The 21,315-nt window shown below is 39.5% G+C and overlaps 2 protein-coding genes across 2 annotated transcripts in view; both read right to left on the bottom strand.

Moving 5' to 3' along the window:
• LOC105355327 (NACHT, LRR and PYD domains-containing protein 12-like) overlaps positions 1-21,315 on the bottom strand; it is a 1,049,862-nt gene that overhangs the window by 498,513 nt on the left and 530,034 nt on the right. The window lies entirely within an intron of this gene.
• LOC101160880 (gastrula zinc finger protein XlCGF17.1-like) lies at positions 9,619-13,037 on the bottom strand. Its single transcript, XM_011481864.3, has one exon. It carries the CDS (start codon positions 12,931-12,933, stop codon positions 12,070-12,072), a length of 864 nt encoding a protein of 287 aa, XP_011480166.1. The 5' UTR covers positions 12,934-13,037; the 3' UTR covers positions 9,619-12,069.

Here is a 21,315-nt window from a genome sequence, read left to right as displayed (position 1 = left end):
AACTTTATTGGAGTTTTATTTGTCATTGGTCTTTTTGTGCCAAAATACTGAAGAATTAAAAACAAAAGGGTTTTCCAACAGAATCAGAACGTTAGCACGTGACCTAAGTTTGTTCACTTTGTGCTAAATGTTGATTTCTTTGACTGTTGTGTTAATAATATCAACAGTTCTCTGTCGCCCTCTGGTGGTTCATCAGAGAAGCCAAACTTCCAAAGAAAGTGAATCAATAAACATGAGCTAATTCTTGATAAAGGTTTGAAAACACAGATGGAAAACAGCATCAATACAAATATTAGTCAATGTTTCCTTGAATGGTACAATTTCAGGATTTGTTGTCAGAAAAGTTGTGAAAAACTGTCTTGTAAAGTGTGTGGTGACGGTCCACTGTGGAAAATGACTGTTTGTGGAACATTGAGATGTGCTCAGTGATTTTGGTTTAGGACACTTTGGTTTCATTTCAAACGTTGGTTTCTCCTAAATCTACAAACTCTCTCCACAAACTGTCTCCTAACTCTCAGGGATTCCTGCTGCTGGCAAAACTCACGGCTCAAGGAACCACTTCATGAATCAGTCACGCTTTGGAATGAACTTTATTGAACAACATGTCATGGTCTGGAAGAAGCCCCAGTTCCAGCTGACAGAAGTCTGGTTCTGATCCATCAGATCTCACTAGCAACAGAACCAAACCTTCACGTGTTGCAGCAACAGCTTCCATGTTTGGGAGGATCTTCTGAAGAACAGCTCAGTTCCAGATCACATCATGATGTTTGATGTTTTCTTCATTCCAGGAAATCATCTGTGTCTCCTTTGATCTGTGCTGAGTCAGCACTTTGACTTCTTTTCAACTTTAGATCCATCATTTACAATCAGGGATTTATTGATAAATATGATTTATTGACAGAAAATAAAGAGTAAATGTATTTATCATCCAGCAGTGATTGTGGTGTTTGTCTTTTATTTTGAAATTCCTCAAGGATGATCATCATGGTGGGATTTCTAGATCTGCATGAACTCATCCTGAATCCAAAAGACACTGGAGCATCAAAGAATCCAACCCATCTCTGCCAACATGAGGCTCTTACTTTGAAAAGTCTCAGACTTCCTGCAGGGAAACAGGCTTTCTGCTGCTGCTCTGACAGATGTGCACGAACTTGAAAGAGCTTCCTGACTGAGGAGCTGCAGACTTTCTCCTGCAGAGCAGCAGCTGACTTCAGCGTCGTCATGGGAACACAGTCTGCTGCTGCTTCTGGAAACGTCTTCAAGGCTGTGGTGGGACTTGTTGGTCTGGAGGACAGATTCTCTGAGCAAATGCTGCTTCAGCTTCAAGCTTCAGCTCTTTTCTTCTGGCAGAGCTTAGAAGAAATGGAAACCTCCTTTGTTCTGACTGTTTGCTCCAAATCCCAGATTCAGGAATTCCTCCAAGAAGTTCAGCTCAGAGATCATCAGCAGAGAAAAGCCTGAAGTTCTGATGGAAAATGACAACAGAACATGATCGATATTATTGATCCACATGGAATCCAGAAGAAACTCTGAGGTGAAGACATGAAGACACAAGCTTCAGAGACATGAGAAGAAGTCAGAGTGGATTCATTCTGGACTTTCTTCTCACATCTTCTCTTCAGAACATCTTTGTCTTTGATCCTTCAAATCTTCTGAAATCTGATCATCCATGGATTGTTTTTGTGGGATCAGATCCAGAGTTGCTGAAAGTTCTGCTGCCCTCTGCTGGTCAAAGTGTCCAAACAGCAGAGAGGAGATTCTCTGGGATTCATTGGAGTCCAGATTCTCCTGGATGTGAACAGTCTCTGCTTCTGGAACAGAAGAGTCCTTCTCAGAGCAGCATTCAGGATCTGTTCTGTCCGGCTGAGAGCGCTCCCTGCTGGTAGGAGACAGAACCACATCAGCTGCTTTTCTTTGGCCGTTCAGAAACAGTCTGGAGACTCTAAAAAACCTCCACTTCCTGAAGCAAACGGATGCAGAGCATCATGTTTGATCCTCTTCCTTCAGAAACGGCTCCATTGTTCCATCGCTCAGCAGTTTGACTAAAGCAGCTGAGAGTCTTGATGCAAACAGACCTCAGCAGCTCATCCAGAACGCCATGACAGAAGCACATGCAGCAGCACGTGCACGCTCCCAGAGAACAGCAGCTGATCCAAGTCCTGACTTTGAGGTGAGACCTTTCTGTTCTGCTTGGACCACACTTCAACATGAACTTCATTTCCCATCATTCCATCTGTCAGGAGAGAACAGCTGCAATCAGCTTCCTTCAGGAATGACTGCAGGTAGAAGGATCTTTCATTCTTCAGCACCACCAGGACCCACATCCAGCCCATCAACAGCCAGAACATCAGTGACATCAGCGTCTGATCTTCATCACATCATCATCACCAAAGGACCACCTCTACTTTTTTAGATTCTGATGGATTTCAGTCTTTCTGCAGCTTCTCATCAACTGGATTGTAAAACATTTTCATTTTCTGTTTTATTTTTCAAATGTTGAAGAAAAATCTTTCCAGTTTTAAAAAGATGAGACTAATAAAGTGATTGGAAAGACCCTGTCTGCTGCACGACCTGTGCAGGTGCATTGTGGGTAATAATGTTTTTTTCTTTTTGGGATATTTGCTGGATTCTGGATGTTGACAGTTGTGTTGGTCTTGGTTGTGGTTTGGATATTTGTGGTTATTTGTAGCACAGCTGGGGGGTATTCCAGGAAGTATGTTTAAACTAGCCTGACTTTAACCCTGAACTCTGGCTGAAATCCGCCTGAACTTGCTTACTCTGGGAATGACCGCATATGAGTTAGCGTATGAGTTGGCGTAATTACGCACGACTTGGTATCCCTGGGTCAAAGCACGTGCACGGCATGTACATAAAGACATTCTCAATAGATAGCCGATTTACGGAGTCACCATGGAAACGTGTGGAGAAAAAAAGAAAGCACAACACTTGAGACGGAAGTGAGACGGAGTCTAAGCTTTTAATGACGGCGTATAAGGATTATACGTCCATCAAAAAAGCAATACGGCTGCATCATCAAAAGAACGAGTTTCTGCCTGGAGAAAAAGACCAAAGTAAATGCATGAGTTTCTATCTCATTTCTATTTTCACTGTGAGCCATATATTTATATATATCTATATCTATATCTATATCTATATCTATATCTATATCTATATCTATATCTATATCTATATCTATATATATATATATATCTATATATATATATATATATATATATATATATATATAAACGATCCAACTTAAATTAATTAATTCAATTGGTAACAAGTAATTGAGTTAAATTTATTCAACCTAATTTTTTATGTTTATCCAACTCAATATTTTTTTACAACTCATATTTACATATTTATCTAAATAAATGTAATATTACTCCAATTCAATTAAAGGTTTTTCCATCTTAATTTATTGTACTTCTTAAACTCTCATATGTCTAAGTTCGAGCCTTCAGGTATTCTCATTTTTATAACAATAAAATGACAGAAACAAAAAGAATTCCCAGTATAAATAATGATGTCTTCAACAATTTCTCCAAGTTTTTTTTTTTTACTTGTCCTGTCCAACAGCTGGGAAGGCAGATGAGAGCTGACGGCCTCTTGTGTTGGACATATTTTACTTTAACAACAGGGGTCATTAATCTTCAGACAAACCAAAGGTATGTCTGAATAAACCCCTTTTGTAATCGAGGCCAAACTTTATTCATTTTAATCATATTTGAAATTCTTTGGTGTTGGACCGGACGGAAAAGGAAAGAAGGGAAGAAGAGAGAGGGATGTTAGAAAGGGGGGGGATAGGAGGGTGATTATAGGACAGGGGGGATAAAACCATGAAGAAGCATAAAGCAAAAAGTTACTGGATGTTTATCATTAGGGTGAGGTTCAGAAGTAATACAGATCTCAAAGGGGCGAGGCCTGTCCACACACACACACAAATGTTATAAATACACCTGCTAGCTGCAAAAATGTCCACATGTCAAAACAGACAGTGTTCACACACGCATATGCCTTCAAGCCAACTTGTGTGAAATATTTTGTTCATACAATCATGCAAACTATTAGTGCAAAGATGAGCTAACACCTGGGGGGTATTCCAGGAAGCATGTTTAAACTAGCCTGACTTTAAGCCTGAACTCTGGCTGAAATCCGCCTGAACTTGCTTACTCTGGGTATGTCGGTTCCAAAAGACCGGATATGAGTTGGCGTAATTACGCTCGACTTGGTAACCCTGGGTTAACGCACAGTACATAAAGACATTCTCAATAGATCGCCGATTTCTGGAGTCACCATGGAAACGCGTGGTGAAAAAAAAAGAAAGCGCTGTACTTAAGTGAGACGGAGTCTGAGATTTTAATGACGGCGGAAAAAAATTACAAGTCCATCAAAAAAGTAACATGGCGGAAAAATAATTTAAATAATTTAGTTAAATTAATTCAAACTCAATAATTGTTTATACAACTCAAATTTACGTATTTATCTAACTAAATGTCAGATTACTCCATTAATCTTTTTTCCATCTTAATTACTTATATTTCTTGAACTTTCATATGTCTAAGTTTGAGCCAGCAGATATTCTCATTTTATAACAAAAAAAAGAACGGGAAAAAAATGCACGGAGTGCAAAAATTCATTAAAGAATTTTCCATCACTATCATAACATGTTTAGGTGGTAAGGGTGCTATATAAACTCATCATCCTCTCCCTTACTCTCACTCATGGTGCAGAGACGTAAGCATAGTAGGACAAAATAGCTCGGCAAAACACGGTGAAACACAGTAAAACAGCTATACAACTAAACACATTTTGTAAAAAACCCACACTTAAACCCAAATCCGTCCAGACAGGCAAAGGGAATGATATCCCAGAATCCCTTGCGGTGCCGATCTAACGGCAGCACCAAAGTTACACCTACTTTATTGAAATAATTTGAATGAAAGGAAAATAATTGTCTGAAAACTCTGTGTTATTTTTAAGGTGACCTAACAAAAAAATGATTTATCTTAACTGAAGCAAATAATTAAGTTAGATCAAAGTAAAAAAGTTTCTCTTTCCAACATCCATATGTGGTCTTATCACCCTCTCATGGTGGAAAAAGTATTATCTGAGCTTTTTCATCCACTAAATCATCTTCAAATGGACACGCCATGCTGCTTCACCTCTCTGAAAACAAACTAAGCTTCAACTAAACCTGCTCCAGACCAGGTTATGTTCAGAGCATGAGTTGCCATGGTAACTTGACCTACCATGAAACATACCTCCATTTCTGGAACCAAAAGCTGAGGTTATCAACTTCCTTAGCCTCAAACTTATCGTGGGAGCTAGCATAACCTGCTTTCTGGAATACCCCCCTGTGCTCAGGTGAGTGTTTATGTTCTTCTACAATGGGTGGTGGAATGTGAAAAGAAGGAGGAGGAGCGCCCAGCCACCCCCACACCCAGACCCCCGCTGCAGCAGCTGCGGCAGCCAAAACCCCCCAACGCCATACGGCAGCAGGCAGATCAATTTCTCCAAGTTTAACTTTACCCAGTAGGGATGCTATATAAACTCCTCTTCCTCCGTCTCAAAAAAAAAAAAAAAAATTAAACACAACAGGACAAATAACTGGGCAAAACACAGTAAAACAGCTAAACAACTAAACACATTTGGTCAAAAACCCACACTTAAATCCAAATCCATCCAGACAGGCAAAGGGAATAGTATCCCACAATTTCTTGCAGTGCAGATGTAGGTACAATAACCGTTCGGCCTGGAACATCCGTTCGGGGTCCTTCGGGGTCCTGTGACTTATTCTGACGTCACATTATGTGATTGGCTGTCCGTTGGCCCGATGACGTGTCAGATAGTGATCGGTCTGGACAAAGTACGATACCACCATAGACGAAAATATTATGACGTCTGTTGTAAACAAACAGAGCCCCGTTATAGAGCGACATTGTCTTTTAAACATGCTTTTATTATTGTTATGTTTATTATTGAATGCATGTTTGCTTATAGTTTTTATAATCCCTGCGTCCAGTACTTTATTATTGGCAGATCGGACCCGGAAGCACAACACTTAGCCGTGCTAACAACATTTTCAGCCATAATGGCTGAACTAACACTGAAATAACAATGGATTGTGGCAAAATCTTTTTATAAAAATTACAAAGAATATTGTCAGACACAATTTATGAAGGAAAATAACTTTAGGTTACAAAAGGGAACGTGAAATTAAAATATGTAGAGCCAGAGCAGATCTCCACTCTACGTAGTTTGTCCAAGTGGGGTTGCCGTAGTGTGACGTTTCCTTCAGTCAATAGGACCCCGAACGGTTATTGTACCTACAGCGATCTAACAGCAGCACGAAAGTTACACCTACTTAATTTAATTAATTTGAATGAAAGTAAAATTACTGTCTGAAAACTACATGTTATTTTTAAGCTGACTTCACTAAAAAATGATTTATCTTAACTGAAGCAAATTATTATGTTAGATCAAAGTAAAAAAGTTTATCTTTCCAACATCCATATGTGGTCTTAACACCCTCTCGTGGTGGAAAAAGTATTATCTGAGCTTTTTCATGCACTAAATCATCTTCAAATGGACACGCCATGCTGCTTCACCTCTCTGAAAACAAACTAAGCTTCAACTAAACCTGCTCCAGACCAGGTTATGTTCAGAGCATGAGTTGCCATGGTAACTTGACCTACCCTAAAACATACCTCCATTTCTGGAACTGAAAGCTGAGGTTATCAACTTCCTTAGCTTCAAACTTACCGTGGTAACTAGCATAACGTGCTTTCTGGAATACCCCCCCAGTAGGTTCTTCATGGACAACATGTTGCTCTGCCGATGTGCCTTTGGGCCAACTTGATTGGGCTGTTTGGAAGAATAATGAGGATTGAAGGAATTTATTTTTTGTGGTCATCATTTCTCATAGGCTTTTATCTTATCTTTATTTCATTGAAGGTTTTCTTACAGGTTTACTGTGTGAGGTTCCCACACTTAGAATTTCAAAGGGGCTTCCTGAACATTGCATATGTAAAGAGGTTGTGATGCTGGAGCTGCAAACAGGATACATGAGAGCCTCCATCAGATCATGTTTCTGCTGTTTTTCAGAACTGCATCTTTTTGGAAAATATAATCTTTCGCTTTGAGATTACTTTCCTTGTTGCATGTTCAAAAAGGTCGAGAAGAAGAAAACCACGGGATTCGGCCGGATTAAATTTAACAAATTTATTCCCTAACAATATTTCTAAAAACAGAGTAAAACAAATAAAACAGATCATCTGGGTTCCCAAAGTTTCAGAGCTTACACAGCGCCGAATTACAAATGTCTTAACGTGTCAGCCTGTTGGGAACAACGAAAGTTCCTCCGTCCAGCTGTTTTATCATGTCGGTTTCAGCCTCCTCCTTCGTAAAACAGCATGGCGTCCAGACTCCTCCTCTGGACGCTCGGATTGGCTGGCAGGGAGCCTGCCTACCTCCGTCAGTCCATATTTGGAATTGCAGCATTTGGTTCTGGCTTCCTGCTTCAAATGTCCAGGGGGGTTATTTCACAGACGGACCTCTGTCCGACCACCAACTGTGTCCCCATGGGGGTCCAGCACAGCCGCCCGGATCCTTCTCCACAGGCAGTCAGTCCCAACTGTTTGTCCCTCTCATGAGAGTTGGCACCTTCAGGGTTTCCCATGATTAGAATTGAATCCTGGAGATAATTTAATTCTGGTCCATGGCTACGTTCACACTGCAGGCTGAAACGACCCAATTCCGAATTTTTTGCCCCTAAGCAGCCCAATTCCGATCTTTTCATGACAGTCTGAATGACACAGATCCGATCTTTTCAATTGCGACCCAGGCCCCGTGGGTTTGCCGTCCTGATTCCGAATTGTAGCCGTTCTTTTCAATTGCGACCGCCGTCTGACCGGCCAGGCGACTTGATTCCGAACTGTACGTCATCGACACGCAACAAACGTCATCATTTTGCGTTGAAGTAGGCGGGAACGAGAACGTAAACATTAACCATGGTGGACGATGCTGCTGAGATCAGTCAGTTGAAAGGAAGCGAGGTCACTGATTGGATTAATATTTGGGCTGATCGCTCTTTTCAGGCCAAACTCCAGGGCTCTTATCGCAACTGGGCGGTTTTTGAAAAAAATTCCAGATAAATGGCAGAGCGTGGTGTTGAACCTTTACCGCGATAACTTTTTTTTTCTTTCTCCCCTTTCCACCGTGCTCAGAAGCGCGGGGGACCCGAGGCGATCCTCCTCCTCCTCCCTGTTCTGATCCTTAGATTCTCCAGAACGGGTTAATAAAGAGTCCATAGCATTTATTCTGGGGGAAACCTTCTTTTATTACCGTCCTCCGTAACACACAACATGAATGCGCGCCCACACTGCCCCCCCACCTATTCTCTATCGCGGCACGCGCTTGCACACACGGGGGGGCGCGGCCCCAACACATACACATTCCTCTTCCACTACAGTGGGTACAGACGATCCCGACTCCAATGCCTTCTTAAAATGAGAAGATTGTAATTGTGCTGCTCCTTTGTGAAAATAAATTTAATATTACAAAAAGAGCTCCGCTTTTGACAAAACTGTTGTTGACATCCATTGTTAACGTTTGCTCCGCAAACAACGAGTGACGTCGTTCACCGTTGAGTATTCTTCTGGCTTTTGCGCATGCGGGTCTCGTTTGGGTCGTGTCACGGTCACACTGGAGATCACAAAAGTTCGAATTTACTTGGAAATGTGAACGGTCTAGCAAATAATTCGGATTTTTTGAAAAAATCCGAATTGAGCATTAAGCCCTGCAGTGTGAACGTAGCCCATGTCAGATCTCCGTGGAGAGATTTATTAATTATTAATTCATTTAAAACCTTAAAACACAGCTGGGACTTTAAGTAAACAAGTGTAGAATAACAAAATAAGACAAAATTATATAAACAGCACAAGTCCAAAAGGCAGTGAGAAGAAGAAAAATCCTATACTTAACTTTGATTCCAAGAGTGTGTTCATTTCTTTTTTATCCATCCCAGAAATGGTGGTTACATTTGTCTTGTGTTTGATTAAATAAAAGCAAAATAACGGCAGCAGGGGGGAAGAAAAAAAAACGGGGAAAAAAATCGGAAATCGAATTAAAAAAAATAAAATCGGAGATTTTATTTTTAGGCTATATCGCCCATTCCTGACTCGTGAAGTAATCATTTCAGTTTAAGTTTAGATATTCTGGTTAATCAGACCTGCAGATGGTGAAAATGATTAAATAAAAACTGGAATACTAGTTGTTCTAAATAGATAAATGTGACATTTTTCACAGATATTAAAATAGAAAATGCTTTAGTCTCCACTCTCCAAAAGTTTAAACAAGATTTAATTGTCCTTAAAAGTCATTTTATGCACACGCCTTTGAATAAATACGTGTTTCACAGTTAATGCAGTTCTTCATATTTAAAGTTCAAAGCAGATTTGGAATTAAAAGTAAAGAACATCAACTAATTTACCTCTGAACAAACCCGGGTACGTCACATACTCTGCTTTTTTGAACAGAGTTCAGCTTTGGGACCAGCAGAGAAGCAACAAACAGCAGAAACCCACACTGTGGGAAAGACTCCACACTTCTGACTGATGTTCACGTCCACTTTATTCTTCACAGATAAGATTGGAACAGAACAGAACTAAAAAGAACAGAGGAACAGTTCTAATGTCTACTAGAAAACATGAATCACAAGAACACCAGACAGAAATGATTCTTGCTTTTTACTATATTATGTGTGTACACAGTTCATATAGGTATGCCTTTTCTCTGGAATGGTATGAATTATAGGTATTAAATCACCATCATTTGAAACAGGAGATCAAAATCCCAAATTTTCCCAAATTGCCTTTTTACTACACTGTTAGGGTTACGAAATTATCATTTGCTTACACGTTATTATCACCATAATATGAATGTCTCAGTTCTACCAGTCTGCAGTAAGAACATAGACATGAAAAGTTCTGACTATACAAGATATGATGTTCCTGTACTGCCTGATTGAATGACCCACTTTTATGTTATCAACCCCGGCCTCCAATAATATAGACTGGATGCACTGTGAAGGCAGAACTCCTCTGTGACAGCTTTGCGCTGTGACAGACGGGCTTCTCCTTCTGCAGAAGTCTAACAAAAATTCTCCTCTCCTGTGTGGTTCTTTTATTTGTTAGGGAAAAGTCAAAACCCTGACATACAATCTGCTATATTTATAAAGATCACGGGTCAGCGACCTTGGACGTCAAGAATAAAAAAGGAGAGTAAATGAATACGACTACCAGCACTGTAAAAAACGATGATCATTTAATATGAATAGGCTAACAGATCATATTGTCTCTTAATAATAATAACTTACCCAGCACATGATGTAAAATTAATTAAAATACAACATTGTGCATTTTTATTTTCACAGATATTATTTGCAATGAGGACACCATTTGATATCTATGATTCTTTACTGCACTGTTTATCTAAGTTGTTACCTTAATGTGTATGTAATAACTAAGAAGATTTAATTTCAGTGTTGCAAAAAACGAAACATTAATAAATTATATTTTACATTGTTCTAAAATAAAGAGCTTTCATGTACAAAGTTTGTTGTTTGTCTTCCCCACCCTTGCTTTGACACAGAAAAGTTTTGTACAACCCAGCCCGAAGCAAATGTCAAGCTGCTAACAAAGTGGCTTCCTTGGAGACCTGTCCATGCCCCATACAGCGCATGACCCCAGACAAACTCAGAGAGGAAAAACAAACAGGCAGAGATCCAGAGCTTCCTTTTTGACATCAAGCCTGATTATTCAAGCACACAGAAACAGCCCAAACAGCATGGACGTCACTTCTGCTTCCAGCCCTCTCACTCAAGGTTTTCACACCAAGACTCCCCACTTCCCATGAGTCTTAGGGGCTGAAGGCGGGGCTAACCCCCAGGTCGCTACAGTATCAATAAGAATACAGATAAGAATACAGGATTGAAAAGCAGGAGATCGATAGGAGGAGTTTCATAGATAAAATCTTAACAATACCCATAAATGGTTACTTGACCTAACAAAGTTTAGACTGCAGTCAATACATTGTTTTAAATATTACTGAAATGTTCATTGATCACATAAAAAGTGTTTGATTTAAAGATGTAAAGAACATATTTCAAATATTGTCATGGTAACACACACATAGACAACATGTACATCGTATTAGCATGGATTACAACCATGATAAAGCCATTCTATGTTTAGCTCTAATAATTAAAAAAAACTCTTTTCTATTTATAGGTACATCTAAAATAATTGCTTTTGTGAAAAAGTCTTACTTTTTTTCCAAACTATAATTGGTTTATGTAGAAATTGTACAAAATCTCCACCAAATCACAAATATCAGTTGAAATAAAGGTACTTTTGCACAAACTCATTTCTTTAAATAAATAAATAAAAGAGCTGAAAACAACGACAACAAAAAAAACCAGAACAAAATAATAATAATAATAAAAAGACAAAAAACTGCACCAACCCTCTCTATTAAAGGAAATCTAATAGGTTTCAAAAATTGTAGCATAACACATGTCCAGATTTCTCAGAGGAGTAAAATAAATTACGGCAAGCAAAAAGTATCCATTTGCATGAAATAAAACCAGAGAAAGGGTAGCCCCCAGAACAAGTGATTTAGTCTGGAAAAGAATAAAATTGTACCTGCTGTACCATTTGGAATAATGGACGGCACCTTTCTTCAAATCGACCACTGTCATTCTTATCTTTTCCAACTTGAGGAAGAACAGAAGATCCTTGAGCTACTGCGAAGATGATGGAGAGTGTAGTGATTTCCACTTGAACAAAATTACTGTCCTTGCAAGAAGAGTCATTAAGGCGAGGGAGTCTTTACAGAACCCACCCCCCACCCGTAAAATAAAGTCTTCAACCTCTTATCAGAAGTTTAGATGGAGAAGTTTAGAATTAAGAGTTTACACTAAATAATTTCTTACATTGTCAAGAAAAAGTTTGGGAGTTCTCCTGTTTCCGTTGAGACCAGATACTGACTAAAACTTGAATTACATCACTTACAAGAAAAATTCTTCTCTCCTGTGTGACTTCTCATGTGTGCTTGGAGATTAGATAATTGACGAAAACGTTTTTTACATTCTTTACAAGAAAAAGGCTTTTCTCCAGTGTGAGTTCTCATGTGTGTTTTGAGGCTAGATACAGTACTAAAACGTTTGTCACATTCTTCACAAGTAAAAGGCTTCTCTCCTGTATGAATTCTCATGTGTGTTTTGAGACTAGATATTTGAGCAAAACTTTTCTGACATTCTTTACAAGGAAAAGGCTTTTCGCCTGTGTGACTTCTCATGTGTGTTTGGAGATTAGATATATCACCAAAATCTTTATCACATTCTTTACAAGAAAAAGGTTTTTCTCCTGTGTGACTTCTAATGTGTCTCTCGAGATGTGATATTTGATTAAAACATCTTTTACATTCTTTACAAGAAAAAGGCTTCTCTCCTGTGTGAGTTCTCATGTGTGTTTTGAGATGAGATATTTGATTAAAACGTTTTTTACATTGTTTACAAGAAAAAGGCTTTTCTCCTGTGTGAGTTCTCATATGTTTTTTGAGGTTAGATGTGTAATTAAAACTTTTATCACATTCTTTGCAAGAAAATCGCTTATTTTCTGCATGGATTCTCACGTGAATTCTGAACAGAGATTTGTTACAAAAGCGTTTACCACATTCTTTACAGATACAACATCTTTCATCAGACCCAGTTTCCATGTTGTCAGAGATCTTACTAATTATTCTTGAGCTCTCAACAGATTTGAAAGACGAAAGTCTCTCTTCTTTTGTAGATTGCTTGCGTTTCTTAACCAAAGCTGCCTTCTTGGGATTTTTTCTAATATCAGAGTCACACTCACTTTCTGACATGCGAGAGCTGTCCACACTTTGGACATGACTTCTGTCTCTTCTCTTCCTCTGATCTCTGTTCGGTGGGTCTTTTTCTTCATCTGTAGTTGATGTTGATTCTGTCTCTTTATCTGTAGTTGATGTTGATTCTTCATGTTGGTTTCCTTCTTCATCCTGACTATCAGTTACATTAAAGCTCTGCTGAATATTTAGATCTGCTTCACTGTTCTCATCTTCCTCATAAGTAGGAATCTCCGTCAAGGTATCAGTCTCCTGCTTCAGATCAAGCTGATCTTCATACTGACTGATGTAGAGCTCATCTTGCTCCTCTTTTGTCAGTAGAGGTTTTGGTTCTTCTAGTTTCTCTTCTTTAATCAGTGTAGGTTTTTGTTCCTCTTGCTCTTCTTTAACATGTGGAGGCTCTGATTCCTCCTGTTCCTCTTTAATGTGTCGAGGTTCTGGTTCTCCATGTTCCTCTTTAATATGAAGAGGCTGCGTTTCCTCCTGTTCCACTCTCAAATTGCTCTGCTGGTTGCAGAAATCCCCTTCACTCGCATGATGCTGAGGCAGGACTACAGGGACAAAAAGACAAAAAAGCAACCATTGTCATTAGACAAAAATAAAAGATCAATATTTGATGACAGCGCATTGAGAATCAATAGCAGGATTAAATATCGTGACATATCTCCATATCGATATTTTTGCGCACCCCTAATAGAATCCCACGTTATGATTGACATTAACATATAATTGACAGGTAAGGTAGATTATGACCCCCATCCGCCCTCCACCCCCATCCGTCCACTTCATTTGGAAGAGACCCCCAGTTGAACTGGTTCCCTCCTCATTTTGATTTGATTTGAAATGGTTTATTTCAAACAATCAAATAAAAATAATACACAAAAACAATACAATCAGCAGTTATACACTCATACAATGATGTATCAAACTTAGGATAATTAGACATATTAATAAATATTGCTTGAAAGGGAGTGGAAGGGAGCGAACTCGTAATTCAATAAAGTTCATAGTGTCTGTATGTGTTACCTGGCTTCTTAGGCTCTATTATTATCAGACATGGTTGTGTTTTTTCAAATACCTTATAGGGCTGCAGCCCTATAAGCCGATTCTTTTTGTAATCGATTAATCTAGCACTTAATCAATCGATTAATCGAGTAATCGAGTTTTTGAACAACCACAACAAATAATGGATAACAAAAATGATGTGGTTGTAAAATGAACAAGCATTTGATTTTAAAGATCCGCTCTGATGCAAATGTTACTTTTGGTGTTTTTAAGTTGGTCTTGAGAAGTGGCGGAGCTTGAACATTTTGTATGGGGGGGCGGGGGACAGGAGACTTTGAAAGGGTGGCACAACACCAAAGTGGAAGGCCATTAAAAATAAAAGAATCAGAAAAAACATATTTGATCATTATCATTGTTTATATTTCGTGTAAAAATACTGTTTTTGTTATTTTTGCAATGCTTAAAGAAGCCTCGCGGTCCGCCGAAAGGCGAGCTACCGCCTGTCCCAGCCCCTGCCTCTCGGTGCCCCCTCGGTGCCGCCGTGGAGGGGGCGCGGAGCGGCTGACGCCGCCCCTCGCTCGCTGCCAACGGCACGCGCAGGTCCCGCTCCTAAGGCGTCGGGGTTCCAGCGGTCGCGCAGATGTCTTCTGTTCAGATGCTGAATCATGGAAGATGTGCTGTTGTGGTATGCCAGCTCTATTTTGCAGTAGAGACACTGCACCTTGTTCTCTTCTTTATTAAGTGTGTAATGATCCCACACTTTAGACAATTTCTGCCGTTTATTTATAGATCTATTCTCTGCCATCGCGCCAACTAAATTCAAAAGGTCTGTGTGAATAAACGGTCCGTGTGACACAATCAAATCCCTGCGCCGCGCGTATAGTGCACGTCATAGGAATTTAACGAGGCTTCGAGGCAGAGTTTTTGCCTCGAGGAATTTTTGTAATCGAGTAAATCGAGGAATCGTTTCAGCCCTAATACCTTATATGTTTCGACGGATGTCTGCCCTCTTCATCAGAGTCGTCATCAGGTGGTAGTGATGTGATGTATTTAAAAACAAATGATTGTGACTGAGGCGGAGTCTCCGCCCCTTGATGTCCGTTGGTCACATTGCCATACATCAAAGGAGTAACAGAACGCATCCAAAGGGCCATGAAAAAACATCACGTTATCATCCCAGTTAAACCATATAAAAAACTCAGGAAACTACTGGTTCATCTAAAAGACAGGCAGCTCAAGAAAACATGAAATCAGCCATAACGGACCGCTGCAAACTAGAAAACCACATCATGGACTGGGAAAAGGCCAAAGTCCTCCACACTGTAGACAACAGACACCGCAGATGGATCATGGAGGCGGTTGAGATCCGAAACCGAACCCACATGAACCGGTTGAGGGGCCTTCATGCTCTCTCATACCTGGCCTGGAGTAACATCCTCCAGAAGAAAACGGCCATCAAGGGGCGGAGTCACCTATCAAAGTTTGACAGGTGATTCCGCCTCATTCACAACCATCTGTTTTTTAAATACGCCACATCATCACCACCTGATGACGACTCCGACAAAGGCGGAAGTACATCTGTCGAAACATGTCAGGTATGTGAGAAACACAGCCGTGCCTGATATAGGAAAACCTGAGAAGTCAGTTGGATCCCTCCTCCACTCCCATTTTTCTTTACACATCTTTCCAGTGCCTTCTCAGCTGACGGGAGCACGTAGAGCTGCAGGGGGCGCCATGGTGCTGCTTTTAGTAGGCCGTTCCAATCACAGTGAAATAACAGATAATAGACAACCATAACTGATTTTTTCTTTTCTCCAAGCGCTGAACCGGCGCGCCCTTTGAATTGGCGCCCCGGGCAATTACCCATACCTAAAACCACTACAGCCTTGTGTGTCAGAAGATTCATAAACCCAAGTTTTGCCAGTAAAATATGTCCAACACAAGAAGTCTTCAGCTTTATCTCTTTGCTCAGCTGCTGCACAACACAACTAAAAGAAATATTGATAATGGTGAGTTAACAAACACTAGATTGTGTGCTTTTAGTGTGAGGTAGAAATATTCTAACCTGGCTTTTGAAATGCAATAAATGTCAATTATTGATAATGACTCGAAAACAATCCCAACTGAATCATTTGTAAAATGCAAAATGACAGGATGTGCAAACCTACACTGTTACCTACACTGTTGTATTTTACAGGCTCAGTTCCAGGGAGGTTCTGCAGAGCAGGATCTGCCCAAGTGTAATGTAACACTGAGCTTCAGAGCATTTTGCTGGAGCCGGAGGTAAGGCGTCGTTTGTCGGTGACGTCACACTCGCTTCGTCCATCTTTATTTACAGTCTATGGCAGTGTTTTTCAACAAGTGTGCCGCAGAACACTAGTGTGTCTTGGGAGATGGTCAAGTGTGCCGTGGGAAATTGCCCTCATTAACTGATCTAAAAACATTTCCCCATCTCCAGGAAATCAGCTCTTTGTTGATCCAAACAGGCCCTGATAAAACACTGAGTAGTTAGGAATATGAAAGATCATAAAATTATTTTTTCTTTGTGTTTATTTGATTCTATTAAAGACATTTTGATAAGAATGACGGTACCGCGATTTGGCTGCAGCTAAAGCCGTTTGCGGCAAAGTCCCGCCCCTTTAACTGTCTCCGCCAATCATTCTTGAAGGCTTAATCACATGTCATCAGTCTGACCAATCAGAAGTGGTTAAAGTCTTCACTTCCTTGTTCCAATTTAGCTCATAAAGTCTCTCCGTTCTAAAAAAAATACCAGCCAAAGCTCGTCTTTAGCGGTGTAGCTTTCCACAGAATCCAGTATCAGACCGTGGAACAAGTGAAAAAAGCAATGGAGCTCAGAGCAGCTAGTCTTTCTGCCTCTTTGCGGCAGTTTTCACACTACATCTCCCATGATGCATTGGGTTAAAGGGACAGCGTCTTAGCGTACAATGAATCGTCCTTAAACGTTTTGAAACCACAACAAACACACATCAAACCGTTTTTGAATTTTCTAACTTAACTTTTATTTCATCTTTTAGAAAAAACAGCTGCAACTTCCTGCCTTTTCTGCCACAATTGTCACAAAAATGCACGTGGGGGGGGGGGGGGGGGGGCTGTCGATCAGCTGAGACTGAGTTTTTTTTTTTTTGGATGCTGGTGTGCTGCGGGGTCTTTGTCAAGGTTAAAGTGTGCCGTGGCTCAAAAAAGGTTGAAAAACACTGGTCTATGGTAGCGACAGACCCCCACAACCCCAAGCTAACATTAGCGGTGAAACTAAATAAGCAAACAACATAGGAGCTATAATTAGGGATGGGTATTGTTAAGGTTTTAACAATACTACTACTCTTATCGATACTGCTTATCGATCCGGTATTTTAACAATACTCATCAATAATTTGTGAGGACGAAAAATAAATAAATAAATAAATAACAAATTAAGAACATAAAGTGTTTTATTTCCTCATTTTGCAACATTGTTTTTTTAAAAACATTTTACTTTATACATGAGAATGTTCCAGACAGGATATTTATTTAATTATTTAAACTAATTTTTGTTTCTTTATAAGCGTGATGTTTCCTTTGATCTTTTGTCCATTTTCCACAATCTTGAATAGACTTTTCTGTCTTTCAAACACCCAAAGTTAAGTTAAGTTAAGGAAACAAATTCACTTTGATGCAGATTCCTTTCTGTTTGTTTGTTTTTCTTTAAATCCAGTGAACCTATAAATTTTGTTAATTTTATGGATGAAGAAAATAACTAGCTATTAATTATTATTAATTTTTAGGAAGCAGCTGTTTGTTGTTTGTTGTGAGTTTGTTGCGGGTCTTGAACCATTAGCGGTGAGTCTAAGCCCCGCCTTTCTACCTGTTTGTTGTTTGCTCCGCGTGCACCCCCCCCCCCCCCCCCCCCCCCCCGCGTGCGCAGCGTGTTTACAGACAGCGCAACATACGGTCATCGTAGCAGCAAGGTGAGAGGATGGAAGGGACTCCTTGACGTAAACTTCATTAATTTCACGCGGAAATGGGTGTTCTTAGTGGTTTAGGGGGATAAAAGAATTTTTTTTTATTAATTAAAGGAAAATTGAATGACTTGATGAGTTAAATATGACAGATAACATTTATATTTTGTGGGACACAAAAAAAGCGACTTCTCCAGTACCGATAGCAGAACCGTTCAGGTCAGTTCTTAACGATACTGCGGTCTTGAAGAATGTGGCCCCGGGGCTCTGTACCCAACCCTAGCTATAATCCACCCACAGTTTTGGACCGATACCATCCCAGACAAGAAAAACAAAGACGTTCATGGATCTATTTAGTCTGCAGGTGGATCAGTGAACGTACCAACTATGTGTAGCTGAAGCTGCGGGTTCCAGCTGCTATCCAGCAGTCTGCGCTGACGACAGAGCTCCTCCTCGTTCTGGACGATGGTTCCTTCAGCAGCAGAAAGTTGTTCTCTGACAGAACCTTCCTGAGGTTCTGAAGACATGGTTCCTGCTCCGATCTTCAGCTCCAACTCCCACAAACACCGCCGTCCTCTTCACTGCAGCTCCGATCGATCGATCATCTGCTAGTCTCACAATAATCACAGCAATTCACGTTGTCTTTCCGTTCAACACTTCTTCACTCATTTACGACACTTTGGAAAATGCTGAGAGTTCCCACACGAACCACGTATCGTCCTTTCTGTCCAAAAACCTCACAAACCTCCCAACAAAACACAGCCGTCCTCTCAACACAAGCTAACGCTGCTAGCCTGCTAACAAGCTAACGCTGATACCAATTAGTTATATCACTAGAGGAGACATCACGTGGTTCCTCATGGGAGGAGAGCACCGCCATCTTGGTGAGGTCAAGTTACTACTGCAGTGCATGCATGTGAACACATTTTTTGCATAATACCAGTTCATTGTTTGGGTTTCAACTGCCAAAATCAGAGAAATGAGTCCAATAAGGAGGAAGGTATATCATTTCACAGGTAAGTACTATAATTTTTTTCTTTTAATGCTGCAGGGGCTTCATTAATAGAACACATGTTGACATGCATGATGCTGCAGGGCTACTATCAACATGCTACATGATGTACGGATAATTTGCTGTCGACATAAATGTACATTTTATTTAGCTAAACCTGTATACAGCATATTAGGCTATTATAGTATTATAGATTTATACATTTCTGACTCAGTGACTGAAATTTTTTTGCAGGTTTCCAATGGATTAAGACTTAAGGAAAAAGTGGATCTTAGCAATAAAAAGAGCTGACCCAGATGGATCACTGTGGTTACCAACTAGCAATACAGTCTGGATATGTTCAGAACATTTTGTGGAAACACATTTTGATAAGAGGCCAGACTGTTTGCTTGAAACCCGACACCATAACATCTGTGTTACACAAACTGGGGCCTGTTTCAGAAAGGAGGTTAAGTGTAAACTCTGAGTGCGTTAACCCTGAAATCAGGGAAACCCTGGGTTTTCCGTTTCAGAATGGGAGGTTTGTTAAACCAGAGAAAGCAGAGTAAGTCAAACCCGTTTCTGAAAGAGAGGTAACTTATACTCGGAGTCAGTGTCCATGGTTACTTACGCTGTGAACCTAACCTGGTCGGGAGCAGGTTTTATTCTCTAAACTCAAGGTTTCTGCCGGTCCCCTCCCCTTTTTAAAGACGAAGCGGTATTTTTCGCTTTAACCTTCATTGCCCAAATTTCCGTCACACAGAGACGGTCTAAGTGACAAGAATGGCTTGTCCTTTTTTGGAAGACCCAATAGACGAGGAGGCTGCATTAATTCGTAGAGAATTACATTTACGTCGTGCGAGGATTTTGAGACCTAGACTCGATTTTTTGTCATTTCCCCATACGTTTTTGTTTGAGCGTTACCGTTTTTCATTGCAGTCAATTACATATATATAATGAAAACAACATTAGATATTGCTATGTAGATGTTTCATATGTCAAATATTGTCAACAAAGCCTACATCCATGACATGCTCAAATTGGACCTGATTGAATTATGTTTTTATACTTCATTTTTAGCTGCTGCCATGTTCTTTTAATTCCTGCAGGATTGCATCTACATGAAAATGAAATCAGGGACATTGAATTAGATTAATGTAACAATTACTTTTTGGAGACACAATTTTGCTAGTACTGCTTACTTTCTTAATCCCATATAAACCTATACCACTTGATCAATACAAGGGTAGACATAAGTTCACTTTTAAAAACACAATTGCATGTATTAATATTAAACTGACCAACGTTTGCAAGAGGTTAACAAAAAAGTCCTCTAAACATTACCGACGTGAAATGCATTTTTCCCCCAGATTGGTTCTGTACACTGTGCAGCATTTCATGCAATTACACCAGGAATAACACTTTCAAAAGTACACCTAAATATCGCCATTTTTTATTTCACACCTTACGCTATTTAAAAAGTTATTTATTACAGCCAATATTTTATAACAATGATTTAAATGCAAACTTAGGCATTAACTTGAGCAGCTATGTTTTCCCACGCTAACTGTCTCTGTTTTGCAGATGCAGCGGTGTTGCTTTTCTTCCGGAATATGTGCTCATATTCACTGTAACTCTGTAGCAGCAGCAAGTTCAGCTGGCGAAAAATACGCAGACCTCTTTTTTTCCACGGTTGCCATGGTGACTCGTAATATCTGCGCTCCATTGATAATGGCTTCTTATAGTCGCGGTGCGCATGCTTACCTCCGAATCAGTCCACTCAGAATTGATTGACCTAACTCCGATCAGCTTCTCTGAAACAGAAAACTCAGAGTTGTTAATCTCTCGATTGACCAACTCAGAGTTCAAGTTTAACCTCAGAGTTGGTTGAACCTCCTTTCTGAAACAGGCCCCTGATCACTCACATGAATCAGTATAAATCTATTGTTTTTATTTGTTGTAGGATAAATCTATCTTGCTTACTTTGGTACTATGATATGATATGATATGATATGATATGATATGATATGATATGATCATTAATAATAGACTTGTTTTTATTATTTATTATTGACTTATTTATTTATTGTTATTATTTATTGTTTGTATTGATTCACTATTGATTTATTATTATTTGTATATTATTGACTTATTGTTGGGTTTTTCTAAATAATTTAAATTACATGTCAAAGGTCTAGAACTTCTAAATGTTTAGATATTATTTTTTAAAATTTTTTGTAATAATTTTTTTATTTGTAAGAAGTCCTGCAACAATGCATTTTCATTAAAGTTTGAGCTTTTAAGGCTGACTGTTTCTCTTTAACAACAACAAATGATGTATCTATATATATTATATATAAATATAATGTATTTACATATATGTATAAATATATATATAACTGTAAAAATATATATAGTATATAAAAGCTA

Source organism: Oryzias latipes, chromosome 2 (genome assembly GCF_002234675.1).
Source record: "Oryzias latipes chromosome 2, ASM223467v1".
In the NCBI taxonomy this organism is placed as follows: Eukaryota; Metazoa; Chordata; class Actinopteri; order Beloniformes; family Adrianichthyidae; genus Oryzias; species Oryzias latipes.
Note: the sequence above shows the minus strand (reverse complement) of the source record. Positions and strands in the feature narration are given on the sequence as shown.